General features: G+C 39.9%; 2 protein-coding genes across 3 annotated transcripts in view; one reads left to right on the top strand and one right to left on the bottom strand.

Moving 5' to 3' along the window:
* Positions 1 to 9,387, bottom strand: part of tmem63c (transmembrane protein 63C) — a 28,469-nt gene extending 19,082 nt beyond the window's left edge. For both annotated transcript variants that reach the window (XM_027025517.2, XM_027025518.2), the window contains exon 1: positions 9,162 to 9,387. The gene's annotated coding sequence lies outside the window, so the exon portion shown is untranslated. The remainder of the gene's footprint in view (positions 1 to 9,161) is intronic.
* Positions 9,388 to 9,640: 253 nt separating this feature from the next.
* zdhhc22 (zinc finger DHHC-type palmitoyltransferase 22) lies at positions 9,641 to 12,974 on the top strand. Its single transcript, XM_027025519.2, has 3 exons — positions 9,641 to 9,937; positions 10,504 to 11,070; positions 11,163 to 12,974. The coding sequence occupies exons 2-3, from the start codon at positions 10,515 to 10,517 to the stop codon at positions 11,447 to 11,449; spliced, it is 843 nt and encodes a 280-aa protein (XP_026881320.2). The 5' UTR covers positions 9,641 to 9,937; positions 10,504 to 10,514; the 3' UTR covers positions 11,450 to 12,974.
* The last annotated feature ends 2,968 nt before the right edge of the window (positions 12,975 to 15,942 follow it).

Raw genomic sequence — 15,942 nt, 5'->3', positions numbered from 1 at the left:
TGATTTTGAATCAGATGAGCAGGCACCATTACTGCACAGAGCTAATGACCAACACAAATCTGCTCCACAGGGTTGTGAGTCATGCGCACAGACACACAGACACACACAGACAATGATGCACAAATGAATTATAACCCTAATGTATAATCATTGTTTGCGGAACACAAGGCCACCAGGCTGAATGATTGCTCTCTGCTTCTCTAACCTGTGGAAAATTACAGAAAGCCACTTCACCAACCCTTCATTCACACCCACTGACTCCCTTATCAATGCCATGTTTTACAGAGAAAATAACCTGTTTTCTGAAAAGATAACGGTATTTGCAATGATAGGAGCTGCTCCCATAGTTTTGGAAGCATGGAAGCACTGTGGTGCAAGGTTAACACTCAAACCAATTCATCATTATACTGTACTTTAATACATCAATGAATACTGTATTTCATTACATTGAACTGTGTGATCTAAAACTGAAACTGTAAGGTGATTTATGAAATTGGTAGAGTCATTCTTTATTCCAACATTAATAAGATTTATAGTCAGCAATAAATAGTAAATGCCAGAGGACCGCTGCCCAAGGCTGTTCTCAGCGCATCATTGCGTGGGAGTAGATATATGCTGTAGTGTTGACCCCGGGGCTGTGGGGAGGAATGGCTGGAGATATGGGGTGCTGAGTGCAGAAGAAAAATAATACGAATTTTGAAGCAGGAACAATGAAGCTGCCACTGTTTAGGAGTGCCAAGAAGACAGTTGAGGTGGAGGTGATGCTCCTCACTGAGATGGAGGTAATGATGCTAATGTGTAATCTAGGGATACTCCGAAGCGACGTTCCTTTGCTATCATGCAACATGTTCGCGGTGCAAAGTGTTGGTCAAATAAGGACTAACAGCTAGGAGTTCTGACTGCTGGGGCTCTTTTTGGAGGTCTTTGGAGCCTTTGGCCTTTGGCGTTCAGAATTACCCAACATTATTTGTATGGGATATTCCAAAAGGAAAGGAATTAATATAGAGACAACAAGGAGGCCTAAACATATGGTTAAGAAGTGATGACTTCATAAATGTTCCGTTTCAAAGCACATCATCATGGTGCCCAGCTCTGGTCCTGGAGACCCAGCCCACCGCAGAGCTTCCAGAGCTAAACTAACATGCCTGATTCAAGGCCATCAGTAGCAGACAAATACAAGCATCATGTGTGTGTGCATATGTGTACAAGCTGCAGGGCAGTAGACCTCCAAGACCGACATTAGGCAATGCTGTGTTAAAACAGCAGTGGGTCGGCTGTTTGACCAGCCTGCAGTTAAGTTACACACAACGTCCTCTACCTCAGATGTTTCCATGCCTTTGTCAGCTAAAGATTAATTATTTACTTGGAGAGGCAGAAGAGTCTGTAGTAGGATAGACAAGGAATGAAAAAACTGATACAAAAGAAATAGAAATCATAAATAACAGTACGGACATTTATTGATTAAACAGACACCCATCAAATTATCAGCAGGATGAATATAAAATGCTACTTCTATGGGACACGTGATTACCATATATGAAACAGCATCATGATCGGCATTCTGCCTCTGCTTGATCACTGAACACGAGACACAGATGACACTTCAACGTGCCCATATTCCCCAAGCTCAGGTTTGTCTGGTGTCACCTCAGCAGGTTTCTTGTACGGATTGCAGAGAGAGATGCGCTACTTTTGTTTCTCACCAGTCCAGGCTCAAGGTCACGGGGCTTCTGAACTTGAATGATTGTCCACAGTTTAATATTCTTTTCCCATTCCAAAGCCATGATGTAGATAATTTCCCAGAAACCTCTCTCACCACTGGCTTCTGTGGGATATGGTATTTAAACCACACTACAGAATCATATGTATATGGGCTTGACTTCATATCCACTTGTGATTCTGCTTAAAGAAAAAAATGTGAAGATGCACTTTATGATCCAATATAGATTTTCATTATTTGTTTTTAAGGCCATAATTCTTACATTACACATCCATGGCATTGAGCTGATGCTTTTATCCAAAGTGACTTACAATTCTTATTGAGCAATTGTGGGTTAAGGGTGTTGCTAAGGGGCTCCAACAGTGGCAACTTGGCTTGAACTAGCAACCTTCTAATTACTAGTAAAGTACCTTAACCACTGAGCTACCACTGCCTCGTATAACACTCTGAGATCCCTCAGGTCTTCCTCACAAGCTTTGCTCTCTTGTTAGATCCCAAATGCAACAGAAAGTTACTCATACCTTTAAGTCTTTGGAAGGGTCAAATCAAACATGCCTCATCTATGTATGTTTTAAGTCAAACTTAAAACATAATTTTATACTTCAGCCTATGGAACAGATAAATGTGATATGAGTGTGTCAATGTTATGACATGTACTCTTATGCAGTGGGGAGCAGAAATAGCACAGGATGAATAATTTGAACTTCTATTTTGTTTCACACACTGAATTCGAATGTGTTTTAGAATTTTTCTAAAAAGTATGGTTTTTAAGTGATGGAGCAGTTCAAATTTATATGAAGTATATATCACTTAATCATAAAGAAGGCTGTTATTAAACTATGCATTTGCAACTTCTAAAATGTCAGATTGTTTGCCTTTATTTGGCCTTAGGAACAACCCTCTTCATTGTCCAGCAGTAGTGTAACAATACAGAGGTAACCCTCTTTCCTGGGTACGGCTTCTCCATACTGTATATAATGACATGCAACAAAACAACGATGGGTAGTAGAGAAATTCTAAAAAAATGTTTGGATTCACTTTGCAAAAAGACATAATAAACAGGTATTTTTTTCAGGAAGCAAAATAATTTTTGATCAGTGTTACCTATTAGCTAACTAGGTAATAACACTTCAAAAAGTGACAAACTTAACAACCACCAAAAATGAGTATGTGTATATGAAATGAGTGCTCTGTTTCTTTTTTCTTACCACCTATTAAACCAAGTACCATTTTGTAGTCTGTGGCCATACTTATAAGTTACAAACCTTATAAAAATGATTTTATAAAATAATACGCTTGTGGCCAATTAGTTATTAATTATTAAATCTTAATTATTCTGGAATTCTCTTTTACTGGTGATATCTTGTACTGTTGCAGGATCTGGTAGAGAACATGCATATAGCGATCATAAAAGTTTGGTGAATAAATGTTGTTTTTTTTTTTACCAAGATCAAATGTTTTGCATATTTATGCAATGGTTAGAACAATGATTTGGTACAATGTCTGAGACAGAAGTCCATGAGATTCCACGTCATTCCCCCAGCTGCACTGTGGCTGTCCATGCTTGGCTTCTCGGTTTCCGGAACATTACAGCTGGATGTTACTGCCAGATGTCTCAGAGACTTTTTTCCTCCCCGGCGTTAGTAGTGTCATTGCCTCTATATATACACATGGTTCCATCAAATAATGCATTTGCTTATAAGACTATGAAAAAAAATTATTACATTAATAAGTAGTTGATGTGAGCTTTGCCTATATCTGGCCTTAGGGACATATGGGATGTGAAATGTGGTTATTCCCTCTTGCCATGCCTTCTAAGCCCAATCATGTCCCCTGTGAAGCCAACAATAGCTGGCTGGGAAAATCTGCACTGTTACTGACTGACGACCTGAAGACATGCCGGCTGGGTTTGGATGCAACACCTGGCACACTGCTCCACACGCCTGAAAAGGTCTGCAGATTGGTACTGTACTGCCATCTCATTCACAACACTGGCATGGAGTTTGTTACTTTCAGGCCTCGAGTGCTTTTTAAATGTGTTCTTCTCTGGATGAAAGGCAGAACTTGCCAAGAACGTAGAGCCCTACCAACATGAAAGCACTGCTCCCACTGAGTTTGGATTATTACTGCGTGACTGGTATTCCTGGACCTGAAGGTCTCGGCCCTTTAAGAACACACTCCAGCTGAAAATAAACAACACTTCACAAGCCACCGGTAGGCCCTCGTGTTAGTTCAGTTTACCTCATGGCGGATGATGAGAAAAGCATTCTGAGGTAAAAGGTGATGAGATTTTTATAGTTCTAAAAAAATTGTTGAGGGTCTGAGAGGACCACCAACAGCCTGTCCCCAATTAAGGCCGACTGGATGTGACAGCATGTAAAAATAGCCTGGTGCGCTGACTCCTGGCTGTCAGCAGTGATCAGTGTCACAGTGTTGCCAAAGCACACGATCTGGACACAGGATGGGCCCTATTGAAGTATGACTACCTACATCTACTGTGGAACGCCACAGTTTAGAACATTTGAGCTTTCTTTCTGGACTGATGACACTACTGCAGAAACGATTTTTTTTAATGGATTGTTGCGTACTGCGTAATTTCAAAATTCACGGATGAAATGAGTAAGCTCTTAAATCGGCATATTGACATCTGACTTACTTTTCAAGATTGATATGGAGACTGATGCCTCAGTTTTCAATATAAGATTTAAAATATAAAACGGAGAAAGGTAGATAATATCTTAAAAATAGATAAAACAATTAAAATTCTCAAAAATGGATAAACATAATAATTGATGACTACATCATATATAAACCCTTGATTTAATTTTCAATTAAAGCAAGGTGATGCATGACTGTATACTGTGAAGTTAGAAATGTCTGAGTCCTTAAACTAAGCCTTGTGATGAAGATTCTTTAAAAACGTTCTTATCCTCTTAATAAAAAATTCTTATTCCAAACCTCTTTATACAAGGATCTTATTTGTAAGTTGAATTCAGAATAAACATTCTGAAACTAAACATGACATCTTATTAACAATATGGCTTAAAGCCACATCATAAAACAAACAAACAAACAAACACACACACACGTGCACGCACACACACACTGAGGCATAGACACTAATGCATTACACTCACTATAGGAATCTGTAATCCTGGATAACTTCTTCTTGAGATGACAATAATGTAACTGTATGGTATGCTGCCAAAAGCTACAAATGTGTCATGTATTTAGCCTCGTGCTCTCCTGTTTCAACAGTGTGATGGGCACAGCAAAGCTTTAGTGCTTGGCTGAGTGTACGTGTGCTGTTTCCATCTATGTGTGAAGACTGAGTCCTTGCTCATGATAATGAAGGCACAGTATGGATGATGCAGGACCAAGCCAAACAACAACAACATGTGAGTGAACAAGAACAACAGGAATCCCAGACATGACCAATGGCAGCAGAGCCACGAAAAAGTACTTTAAGAGGGAGTCACCAGCACAGAAATAGGACTCCATAAACTGGAAGAAGTGCAGTGGCCAGCTTGTAAGAGAACAGAGTCACCACCTTTGGCCCAGAGAAAACCTGCATATTTCCATCCAGTTCGGTTAAATATTTTCGGTTACGTTTTTAACTTCTGAGAACCTAAATCTAAAATTACATAAATATAATTAGCAAGTCAGCAAGATAAAATGTTGAGGACACACTTCATTCACAGCCAATTAAATACTAGCGCACTACAGAACAAAATGTATATTTAATTCAAATGAATATAATAAATAAAGCAAAATAAAAGCTGCTTTAACAAATCGAACACGGAACATATGTCCCAGAAAAGAAGCAATATGTTTTTCAGGACGACCAAGCAAAAAATCTTTACAGGAAAACCGGCATGCTTTAAGAGAGTGCTAAAGAAGCATCGCTATGCAGCAGCGATGCTGTTTGGTGGGAGTCGACTCCCAGCAGAATTCCTGAGTGGGTTCAGTGTTCAGACTAGCCTAGCTAGTGCCCTTCTACCCTCACCCACCCATGATTTTTGTGGCTGAGAAATCATGATGAGCTGTGTGCCTACTGCAGAGGGATGTATCACTTTTCAATCTCTGCCAAGAGCACCATCAAATATTCATGCATCTGTTGCACAGAGATGCCAAATACACAACATTGTTCCTAGGACTGTTTGTTGGTTGCTCTCAGGAATGCAGTGCGCACATTGTGGGTGTGGTACCACTGTGATTTTAAATTCCTGAAAGGCTTCGAAACATAAAGAGGTGATAAAATCAGTAACAGTGCAATCTCTCTGCCCTTTTGTCTTGCAAACCATATTAACACATGACAAAAAGGAGATAAACAGGAGCATAGTTACACCTGTCTGTGTAACTGAAGGATTGTGCTGTCAGAAATCTGCAGGGTTTTTTAAAGTGTCTGTGAGCTTCCAGTCTAACCCACCAGACAACATATATTCTCCACTGTTGTCTTTATTTCTCATTCAAGCCAACATAAATTAGCGATATCAGCTTCTGAAAAGGTGGCTATTACTGTTCCTCCAAGGGCAACAAGAAGATCTCACTCTCTCTTTCTCTCTCTCTCTCTCTCTCTCTCTCTCTCTCTCTCTCTCTCTCTCTCTCTCTCTCACACACACACACACACAATCTACATCAACACTACAATACAACAATTAAACACACATTTCAATAAACTCTCACCATAAAGCCAGAACCCACACACGCCCCCAGTGAGCCATTTCTGTAAACCTCCACCACAGCAATGTCCCAGCACTTCCACTGGAAAATATCAATCAAGCCTGCTTTCCTGTCTCCCTCTCTCTGCTGTGTGCTTACTACAATAAACCAATTGTGGGGAGAACACTTTGATGCTCTAATCTTAGCATGAGTTGGAAAAGGAGAAAACACATGCTGTGGTCTTGTTGCTAGGATATAGTAAAAAGATATCATCAGAGTACTATTATCCTTTAATTAGTATAATAATAATTTATTTGATAGTTTAGGTTGTAAAACAGGAAAACCACAAAAGGAGCAAAATGACATGCATCCTTTCCAAAATAAAGAAGAACAGAAATGTTAGGGTAAGAGAATTCCAAGCTCTGGAAGAGTGGTTAGAGGAACAGACTTGCTCATTTATGTTACAGAAAACCATTTGCACATAGAAAGGCAAATGCAAACAGGTACCAAAGTCAGTGAAAATGTTCCCTACATCTTTGTAAGGCCACCGGGGCAGTTGAAACAAATGCAACGTCCCACTAATATTAGTGATGAAAGGGCCAAGCATAAGAGCTGTACACACTGGAGCACTGCAGGCATGCATTCTAATGTTTTATTCATGACAGCCCGGTTATGGACCACTGCGAACACTGTAACATAAACGCAATGACATTTTAACCAGTGTTGCTGATCAAGACTGGTAGGAAATGTCAACCTAGGAGAGGCTATGTATGCTGTAGCTACGCGTAGCAGGAGAAACCCATTTTATCCAAGTTGAAGAAATTGGCACTAAGTGTTTTTCTTTGCCAACTGGATGGGATCTGTTCAAGGATAAAGACTCAAGATGTCATTCATTCACGTGGAACCTAAGGTCCAGACCAAATTGCTGCTCTGGCAATTGACATATTAATGACATGCACAAATGTTTATTTATTTATTCATTTACTTGTTTTTAAAGAGGTTTTGGTTAAGAAGCTATTATGCCATCAGGACATGTGCACTGGGATAATTTTGTTGTACTATTGACTTACAAATACTTCAGCCTGAATGGAGGTATGAAATCTTATACGAAAAATGAAAAAGAACCTGATAAAAATGCATACAAATTAAAGAACATTTGAATGATAAATAGCTATTTGATTTTATAAAATCAAGTGTTATTTGATTAAAACAATGTTGATTTTATAATTTTTTAAATCAAAGATACACACGTTTTATCATTCATCACCACAGAGGGACATTATGCATGAGGGTAGAAATAAATATTTGATGAAAAGAAACCATGATTAAAATGCAAGTGAACTGAAAGCTACATTATTAAATGATTGAACTTTGGAGTATTGCGTCATTTATCATTTAGCTCAAGCCATTTTTGTTACTGGCCTCATTTCTCATTTAACATGAGTGGTTTTTATTACTTGCCTTATTTATCGTTTAACGTTAATCATTTTTGTTACCTGCCTAGTTTATCATTTAACTCAAGCGATCTTTGGTACTTTGGCCTAAATGTCGATCACAAAGTTGTGCGCCCCTGCTCTGAAGCGCTCGGCGCTCCTCGCCTGCCGTGTGTGAGGGCTGTAGGCTGTACCTCTGTAGCCAAGTGGCCTCGCAAGGTTAACAACTCCGGAGCTACACTTGACATGGTCTACTCGTTTACTCATTCACTAATCATTCCATACATGTTCTTTATACACACCAAACATTATTCAGATCATTTAATAATATACCACTCTAGTTTTTCGTTAGTATGCGATAATCATCTTTTTTGTTGGTTTGTTACACCCTCATGAAACCCTCTTCGGTTATTGATAAAACGTGATATTCGCTACCAAAAAACAACAACACTGTTTTAGTTAAATTGGAATTTATTTTATCAAATCAAATAACTGTTTACCACCAAGTTTCATTTTACATTCATGCTTTTCAGCTTCATGTACACAATTTAACGTGTTTCTTCGACCCCTCCTAACACCGCGGGAGCTAGTAAAAACGAACTGCTAACCAGACATCTCACCGCTCATGGTTATATCCCAAAAATCCTGGGTGTGGTACTTAATATGTATGGTTTTAATGTTTACACGGTAGTATTTACTTGACAGACGATCAAAGAAGGTGCGTGTAGGCCAAAGAGGCTATACAGGTTATATCAGCGCAACAAACAAAAACGCTGAAATGGTGCTGTCGTTTCAGAGATTTCGCCCTGGTTAAGTCTCACCTGACCGATCACATGTTCCCCACGGACATTCAACTTCTCACTGACGACGTAAATAAACGTCGGCGAGCACTCGAGTCTTGTAGCGTTCACATCAATAAGAGAATAAGACACAGGCTACATTTCCGCACACACTACAATAACAATACAACAGCGGAGACAGATGGGAGATTGTTCATCGAGATCTGCGCACGTTAAGGGGACAAATAATCAAGCAAATCTATAATTGGATTCAGGAAATTGATATTCAGTGAATTCATTAGTTCGCCTACATAAAACTACAGTCAACACAAGCCAACAAACGACATCCTGATCTGCGCTTTCTCGTACAGGCTCACTGCTGCAGTAGCTACCAAACCAAAATACAACTGCCAAACCAATATGTCCACTTTTAAAAGCCCTTCAACTTAATCAAAATTAACACAATGCCTGATACGTCGTTTTAAATGGAACTGGAACAAACATAATTGGGCTCCACGCCTATTACGGGACAGTTTATTCCATCTTATGGACAACAGCAAAGCTCACCTTTTCAACGCCTCCTGTAGTGTAGGCTACGTCCGGTTAGATGCTTCTGGTTGTCTGCATCAGCACCAAGAAACAAGGGAAGCGCCCATCTGTTTAGGGACTGTCTATAAAGTTACATCGGTTACATAGACTGAGGGATCATCATGGCGTTTACTTCTGATATGTGGGTGATTACAATTAGCCGTATCTGCTTCGGAATAAGATAATATTGGAATCTAGACATGCTGTGCGTTTTGAAATGACAAGAAAGCAACGGAATATCTAAGGAGTTAAGTGGCAATAGACTACTGCGCTGGGGAGGATCTTAAAATTCACTGCCATCTGTCGGCGAAAGAAAAATTCTCACACGTGTACTGCAGTCCATGCACATAAATAGATTCTACTTGTTAAATAACATTTGAACACGAAACTGTGTACTCCGTAAAATATTTTTAGCCTAAATAGTTAAAACGGTTGAACGGAAACTACAATGGCAACTCCAGAGAGACGAGGGTAGTTTTCCTTGCTTGCTTTCATTCTCATGGTGCTTTGGTCCTGATAAGGTTGCCACACCAACAGGAGGTGCTACTCTATCTAAAGACAACGGAAACATGGCACGGCAGATGCACACATCGCCGTGCCAACCCATATTTTCTTATTTTTTTTCTGAATGAGGTATTTCCCTGCTTATTACGCGAGATGAACTCCGGCTCATCGGATTTAGAAAGCGCCGGGTAACGACGCTGCACAGCGTAGTATTTAGTTAAAAGGGTCCTCTTCATAAAAGTCTACAGAAGGTAAATACAGACATTATCTGTTATGCAGTTGAAACTGTTACAGCTCTGTCAGATAAAAAGGAATCGTAGATGAGATGTATAGGCAGTGATGTACAGCAAAGATGCCTGTTCTACCATTATTTCATACATTGAAACGCAAATAACTCTGCGTTTCTATGTGCTACACTATATACACTCAGAATGGAAAGAAGTCAGATGCGGATCAAACCGTAAAAATATTTACATTAGAAAACAACAATAATAATAAGCCAGGGAGGTATTTCTAGGTCATTCTTTGTGGTACGTGAATGAAGTCGAATTTACTGATACAAGTAGTGAGTGTTTAACTCTTAAGTCCTTTTGTTGCAATTCTCTGGTTTCACCCAATTCATCTCATTTGAATTAGCACTGTGAGAATGTGGCACGTCATCATTAGCTGCATCGTTGAGCTCCATCGTTGTTGAATGATGCAAACAGTATCATAACAGCCATTACCACGCAGCCTACTACTAATGAAGGTGATGATGATCCTGGAATCTCAGCACCCTGGAGTGCCGTGGAGCTAATAACATTGTTATTCATCTCAGCTGTTACAGGCATGCTGGTCAGGATGCTCAAACTGCAAATGCTCAACGCGATTGCGCCAGCCTACTTCTACACTGCGACGGCGGTGACCTTCGTGCTCCATTTCTTCCTCTTCATCCCCACTATTTTCCAAACCCCAGGCTTGACACTGAGTCCCATTGTGGTGCTCCACGCTGCCATCTTCATGTTCCTTATGACCAATGCTCTTGGTAATTACTCAATGACTATATGGTTCCCAGCAGAAAGTGCCAATGAGAAAGTCATCCCAGTATGCTCTCCAGACTGTCCGGACAGAGTTGACGCACACTACCTCCTCAATGGCCGACACTTCTGTAAGCTGTGTAAGAAAGTTATCCTTAAACGGGACCACCACTGTTTCTTCACGGGTAACTGCATTGGGAACAGGAACATGCGTTACTTCATCATGTTCAGTATCTACACTTCCTGTACATGCCTGTACTCTCTAGTGCTCGGTGTGGCATATCTCACAGTGGAATATTCAATCTCCTTCGAAAACCCCCTCACCTTCCTCACACTCCTGCCCCTCTCTACGGGTTACTTCTTCCTTGGTGAGTTGGTCACAACTTCTTTAAAACCTTGTGTCTCCTTTCCCGCCAGCTTCCACAAGCCTCTGTTGGTGTTTTTTGCTTTTCTTTTCTAGGTATGATCTGTGGCCTTCAGTTCTTCCTGGTCCTCATGCTCTATGTGTGGTTGGGCGTCGGCCTGGTGAGTGCTGGCTTCTGTTGCCAACAGGTTTTGCTCGTGGCCCGCGGGCAGACCTGGTGCCAGCTGCACAAAGGGCAGCTGGTGGAGAGCAGAGGAACGTGGCGATCCAACCTGAGTGATGTGTTTGGGTCCCGCTGGGTAGTAGGACTCTTTCTACCTGTACAGACTGTGGAGACCATACCTGGAAACTGGTACAGTTACCATGAACACAAGCATGACTGACCATGTTTCTTGAATGCCTTAGTGTTTACTATATCGACTTCTTCTAGGTTATCTGCTTGATCGTCATTGTGTAGATTAGGTCATCATTGTCATACAGATGAGTGAACACATCTCAGTGTCCATAAATGATAGCTAAATAAATGGTAATGATATCAAAGGCCCTGAATGAGGCCATAGTTTTAACCAGAGATGTACAGTGCTAGAGAATCATTTGATCACATAGGACTCCATTATAGAAATGCAGTTATGATTTTTTATTTTTATCTTTTAGTGAGATAGAACAAATAAATAGAATACTATTTGTGAAATCATGTACTCAAGGACAAGTAGCACAAAGCTTACACAACTGGCCTAGTAAATACTGGCCAACTATTATGTCATTAACTCAGTACATGCAGGCTGATAGTAGGCAGTAAAGTGCACTAATTTATTGTTCAAATTGCAATTTGTTAAAATATATTTAAAAACTACTTTGACAGTCACACCTAGATGTTTTGATAACCTGCCGTCATTTAAAGTGGTTCTCAAACAAGACACGAATGAATAAAGAGGTGTAAAATGGCCTGAACCTTATCACAAATGATTTTAAAGCATTTAGGCATTATCATCTTGTTAGAAACCCATACAGAACTTCGCGTTGACTAATATTTATGTTCACTTTGTAGTGAAGCAAATTATACTGCATTTTTAAAATATACTTTTTATTGTACTGGACATGACATTATGTATTAATAAGTGCAGTTTATGTAGTTTACCGATGTTTTTGTTTTGATCCTGAAGCATATTCCTCACATATGCCAATGCTTAGCATACTCACAGTCCTCCTTTAAGTGCTTGTAGTCAGTGCCTGTGATTCTATGGCTGTGAGTGCCTTTTAAAAATCTTAAAGTACAATTAGTAATAATAGGTGTTAGAAACATAACAAACTGTTGGGTAACATTGCGGTAGCCCAGAACAGAGGTTCATGTCTACATTTGAACAGTTGTACAGCATGCTTATTGTTTCGCCTTTAAACCTTGTTAGTCAGTATCTACGGGTTTCTTTATTCACCCCACCTCACCACTTACATCCGGACAAGATCAGAGCATCACGATAAGTTTCTATTACGGTCATCAGGTGTTTGGGAACAGGGGAATCACTTCTTTTATATTAACAGAATCATCTCTGTTCTCTGTTCCTGCTATTAGATCATGACCTCTCCATTCTACTTTATAGATGAGCAACATGTATAACTTGTGTAATTTTGTCATTGCATATGTATTATCCCAATGTTATCATTAACATTTAGCATTTTAATTGGTCATTTCTATATTTCTTAAGGGTTATATTACTCTTAAGGATTTTTAGTGAAAAAAAACCCTTTACATATATGTTTATTTTATTTACATGTTTATTCATTTGTGACAATTTAAGGGCTATAGTTCTGCTGTGAAATTTCTAGGAATGAGAAATGTCTGGTTTGAAAGTTTGTAAGATAATGGTAGGTTTTTGACACATAACTGTCAGTATATGATTATCATCAATAAAAAAAGAAAAAAAATAGATTAAACTGAACAGGAGAATTACTTTTGACATTTTTTAATAAGTAGTAGTCACATACTGTCAGAGGACTGCATTTTAGCTACAGTACTCAAGTATTGCCGCACTCCCCACTACTGTACGTGTATTGACTCTGTAATTCTGCACATCTGTGCCTCATTTTGATTTCTAGCCAAACAGCCCTACAGACTGGATGTTCATACCTGGCTTTGAGAAGAAACAGCCTGTGCTGTAGTTCCTGTGTCATTCGCTTGCATTCCTGGTCATTAGCACTCCTGTCAGTTTGTTTGTTTGTTTGTTTTGCATCTTTATCTTGCTTGTTCTACATTGGTCTCTCATCATACTCTGTGAAATGGCAATGTATCTGTGTGCATAGCAGCTTGTGTTTCTGGAGTCCTCCATATGACAGCGCACATCAATGCCAGCATGAAATAGCAGAGAGGTTTGACCTAGAAATGCAATAATCTTGCTGAGATGCTCACTGAGAACATCTACAACATACAGATATGCTGGTTCAGTGACTGCCAGTGTCCCTGATTCCAGAACCATAGCATTAGTTGCACAAGCACTTCCCATCAGCAAGGCACATCCAACTACTTTTCCTTAATTATGGGTAGTGCAAAATATTAGTGCCAATGCTCCTTCCCTTATACAGACTGTCGTCGGTGAAGTCTTCTGTGTCACACCCCAGTGCTTCATGATTCTATACATCAATGATATTTGACTTTACAGAATGCCTCTCTGTTCACTTTGTAAACTTCCAAACATATGAACTCTGTTTGAACCACTATGAACCACTAACCACTAACAGGATGCCTCTCAAAGACCTGCCACCTTATACCATTGTGCAAAAGTCCTAGCACACTCTCTGAGTGTGCTGAGACACTTTTCTGTCTGGTTTTTCTGTCTGGTTTCATGGCTAGAGTCTGCCACAGGGCATTGTCACTGCTGGCAGGCCCCTGAAATGTAGTGTGTCATTATTGAAGTTTATGTAGGGTTTTTTGGGGATTTTTTTTTTTTACACCTCTGATCAGTTTTCACACTACATTTCCTATTTCAGACTAAAGGAAAGGTGTTTAAATGTATAAAGATTATTATTGTTTTATTTTGCAGCATTAATAGCACATTTATTGTTTAACATATGGCCATTACAGTAAGGTAAAACAGGTTTATATATATTAAATTTCATACACAAGGTAATTCAAGATGCTTAACAAATAAGTATAAAGTATAAAAGCTCTGCACTAGAGAGGCGAGGGGGGCACTGTTACACCCTGTCCATAGGGGGCACCGTCTCTATACACAATCAACAAGGGGCCTCTGAAAGATACAGAGAAACAGCTCCAACAGCTCCAACAGCATCAAGGAGATCATCTTCCAAGATGAGGGATATATGATGCTCACAAATATATGGGGAAGAGATGTTATTTTCTCACTCAGTTAAGTCATCTTGTACTTCTCTGATCAAATGGGATGGTTGAGCGCTGTCGTCTGATTGTAGGCAGCAGAATGGGAGACAGCAGAAGCAAGCCCACCCTGCTGGAGCATTAGGGACCCACTGCTACCCAGTACTTTCCTCCTGTTTTAAAATGTAGTGTAACCATTGGTGGTTTGGAGGGAGCCATAAGTCGAGTGACAGATGCTACCTATGGATTGAAGGGGAAACTGCTGCATGCATCACCTCAAAAGTGCTCTGATGAGTGGTCACTTATCGTAGTGTATGAGATAGAGCTTGGTGTAGAGGGTTGAAATGGAAGAGTGGATTTTGGAATGTAGTGGTTGAATAATTGCACTGGGTGCTATGTCCTGGTCGTGTCATGAGGCTTCTCATCCAAGCCACCCAGTCCTCTAGCTAAGTGGTTCTAACCGTGTTTTAGGTGGTTTTGCCTGAACTGATGGACACACAAAAAAAAAAAATTGTACTCACTTGGTCTCCTTGTTGTCTGTGTGGTTTTGAGGTTCCAGTCCTGCCTAATAGAAGTGAATGCAGGGTTGAGCCAGCCTACAACCACTGGCTACAGGGAAAGACCAGGATCAGACTACATATTTGTCTTTCACAATGGTCACTATCAGATTAGGCAATCAGAGGTTGTTTCCATTCAAGATAATTATTTTCTTTTGAAAAATTGCTTTAGTGTAGAAGAAGTGTTTGCCACTATAATCTACATCTGTGGGTTTTTAAGATAGAACTTTACCGACAATGGCCATTGCCTATGTTGACAACATTTTTAAGTGCTAAAGCAATTTTTGTACAAAAATCACTTGAATGGAATTGCAGCCATAGTGGCATAAATTCTTGCGGCATCTTGGTCAGGAGACTGGCGATACATGTTTTATGCCGACCAAGGATCACTCATGTTCGAAGCTTGTCAGGAAAAAGGGTCAAGACAATGTAAATTATTGCTACAGAAGGGTTATTTGTGAGTCTGGCAGTTTTGGATTTGGAAAATAAAAAAGGAAAAGATTGTGGACCCATTCCTGGGTGTTACAAAGGGGTCAGAATGGGTTATGTATTCATGGGGGGACCCGCATTTCCGGGGGTTCCTTTCAATCTAAAACAGAAGTATTTAAAAGAAAGTTACTAAGTGGTGAACTGTTTTTGCATTAGAATATCTGTATAATCACCATGATATGAGTTTATTAAATTACAAGGTATAAATTGGCCAGAGACCTGATGTCAGAGAAGACTCACTTTTTCCTGCCAATTGAATCCACTGGAGCATTCTGAGACTGATGTGCTACAGCTATCAGACTAGATTGTTTTCCCGCATACTACAGTTCTGTTAATAACCAAAGCAGGAGTAGGGTGAGTTACTGGCAAGTTAGGCTCTTGTTTGTTTTTTTAGAGCAACCTTTAGCATCATCTGTGCTGTAGCGGAGGCTATGAATGTTCCATTCCCTGCTGCTGTTATCAGTTGTAAGTAAACTGTGCTCTGTGTTGCATGAGGTGATGA

Source organism: Electrophorus electricus, chromosome 13 (genome assembly GCF_013358815.1).
Source record: "Electrophorus electricus isolate fEleEle1 chromosome 13, fEleEle1.pri, whole genome shotgun sequence".
NCBI lineage: Eukaryota > Metazoa > Chordata > Actinopteri > Gymnotiformes > Gymnotidae > Electrophorus > Electrophorus electricus.
This window is presented reverse-complemented; position numbering and strand designations above follow the sequence as displayed.

Excerpts from the sequence above, each read along its gene's own strand:
- zdhhc22 (XM_027025519.2), top strand. The coding sequence starts at position 10,515 with ATGCTGGTCAGGATGCTCAAACTGCAAATGCTCAACGCGATTGCGCCA. Across the intron at positions 11,071-11,162 it reads TACGGGTTACTTCTTCCTTG|GTATGATCTGTGGCCTTCAG; the intron begins GTGAGTTGGTCA and ends TTTCTTTTCTAG.